This window comes from Austrofundulus limnaeus, unplaced genomic scaffold (assembly GCF_001266775.1).
Source record: "Austrofundulus limnaeus strain Quisiro unplaced genomic scaffold, Austrofundulus_limnaeus-1.0 Scaffold59, whole genome shotgun sequence".
Classification (NCBI taxonomy): Eukaryota; Metazoa; Chordata; class Actinopteri; order Cyprinodontiformes; family Rivulidae; genus Austrofundulus; species Austrofundulus limnaeus.
In genome coordinates this window covers 604,592-606,403 of record NW_013952461.1, presented here as the reverse complement: position 1 = coordinate 606,403, position 1,812 = coordinate 604,592, and the positions used below count along the sequence as shown (strand labels likewise).

At 39.4% G+C, this 1,812-nt stretch overlaps 1 protein-coding gene across 1 annotated transcript in view; it reads right to left on the bottom strand.

The window, feature by feature from the left end:
• The window catches only part of anks1ab (ankyrin repeat and sterile alpha motif domain containing 1Ab), a gene marked incomplete at its 5' end in the record, with an annotated part of 42,196 nt that overhangs the window by 11,008 nt on the left and 29,376 nt on the right, over positions 1–1,812 (bottom strand). The window contains 1 exon segment of the mRNA XM_014009540.1: positions 1,155–1,325. Within this exon segment, the coding sequence (XP_013864994.1) occupies positions 1,155–1,325 (171 nt within the window).

Sequence of the window (1,812 nt, the reverse complement as noted above, 5' to 3'; positions counted from 1 at the left end):
ATTCTCAACAAATAATCTGAGTGCTAACATACCTCGTGAAATATTAACAAGGTTTGACCAAAGCAACTCCATCATCTCTCAGTATAAAAGGATTTTTGTTTAAAGTACTTGTATAYGAAGCTGCGGGTGATATGCATTCCTTCAAAGATGCTAGGTCAATAATTTTGTTGACGTTCTTTAATGTTTTCTTTTTGCCCTCAGTGAGTAACAAACCAGACGTGGCAGCTTGACTGTTTGAGTCTGACTTTGACCTTTCACGAAGTTATTCTTGGCTCATTGTTACACACACACAAAAAAAAGAAAAGAAAAAAAGAAGAAGAAGAAATTCATGGCAGTCCACGAAGATATAAAACAGCTGTAGGGTAATATTATAATTAAACAGAGCCATGTTTTGACTCTAAGTGATGCTAAACTCATCCAAAAAAAATGATTTTATTCAAATTCACACACATTAAAAAAAAAAGAAAAGAAGTCATACATAAATTGGCCATTCCCTGTCTCAGCAGGACTTTTCCACTAATGTGAAGCAAACCTTTGGAACAGTTCATTGCACTAAAAGTCTGTTTATTTCATCTGATGTATTTTCATGTTCTGACATAATGAAATTTGAATGAATTCATCCAAATCAGCCAGCCCTGAGGAACGATTGACTGAGCTTAGCCTGGTAAACTTAGGAATATCTTTAATATGTTATGAGCTGCAGTTTGTCAGTGGGAGGATGCATGGTGAGATTTTAAAACATTACTTCCTCGTATCATTCAGATCTTACAGCGTAAAGACTTTTTGTGGAAAGTTTTATTAAATGCGTGCAGATGATCGGGCAAAATATTACATAAAATTGCATCTGTTCGACAAACCCAATGAATCAAAGCTCTTGGTGGAAAAGAAAGCTGAAAAATCAACGTTCTTTGGGCAAAACTAAACACTCCTCTAATTTACCCACAGCTTATGGTGAAATTAAACTCTGGCTGAGTGACTCTGCCCACTAATTATACCAATGTTCAACTGTGCATGAACACAACAGCTCTATCTTTGAGAAGAACGGCGAATGTGCAGCATCCTTCTTTAGTAATTTGTCTTTAATTCACTGAAAGTAAAGCAGAGCGGATGATTTCCTCTCATGATGATCTGAGCGTAAAGGAAGCGAAACTCACTACGGAGCGCGGCCTCTCGTTGTAAGACCTCAGAGAAACGCTGCAGTCCTGGTCCAGTCCCCGCCGCCTCCGGTCCGACTCGGTCAGGGGGAGGAGCATGTCCATGGAGCGACTGGTGTAGGGGTCCAGCTGACTGAGGGGCGATGTGGTCTGGGACAGGAGGTCGTGGAACTGTCATACACAAACACACACACAGAGAAGATTAACGGTTTGGCAGCACTGCCTCCTGATCTACACCCAAGCTTAACGCGGAACAAAAGAGCCTCTTCCACAGAGGACGTTGGCTCGATTTTAWCTCTTTAATCTGCCTGGGAAATCAGCTTTCATTGTTTAACTAGAGGAACGGCGGGAAAGCTGTGTGAGTGCTGAATCACTTGAAATTTGGAGAAAAAAGCTAGAAATTAGTTGCCAAAGTTAAATCAATTAGAACAAAAGGTAATATGAGCAAAACGGTGGCTAAAATTGTCAAAAAGTTAAAACTAGTAGAACAATTGGTAGAAGTAAAATTAGCAAAGCATTAGCTGCACGTTAAAAATAAACAAAACTGTCGCTAAAAGTTAAAATTAGCAGAACATTAGCTAAAAGCAGACAGTTGCAATACACGTGGCTAAAAGCTAACAATGGCACAACAGTAGCTAAAAGCTAACAATGGCACAAC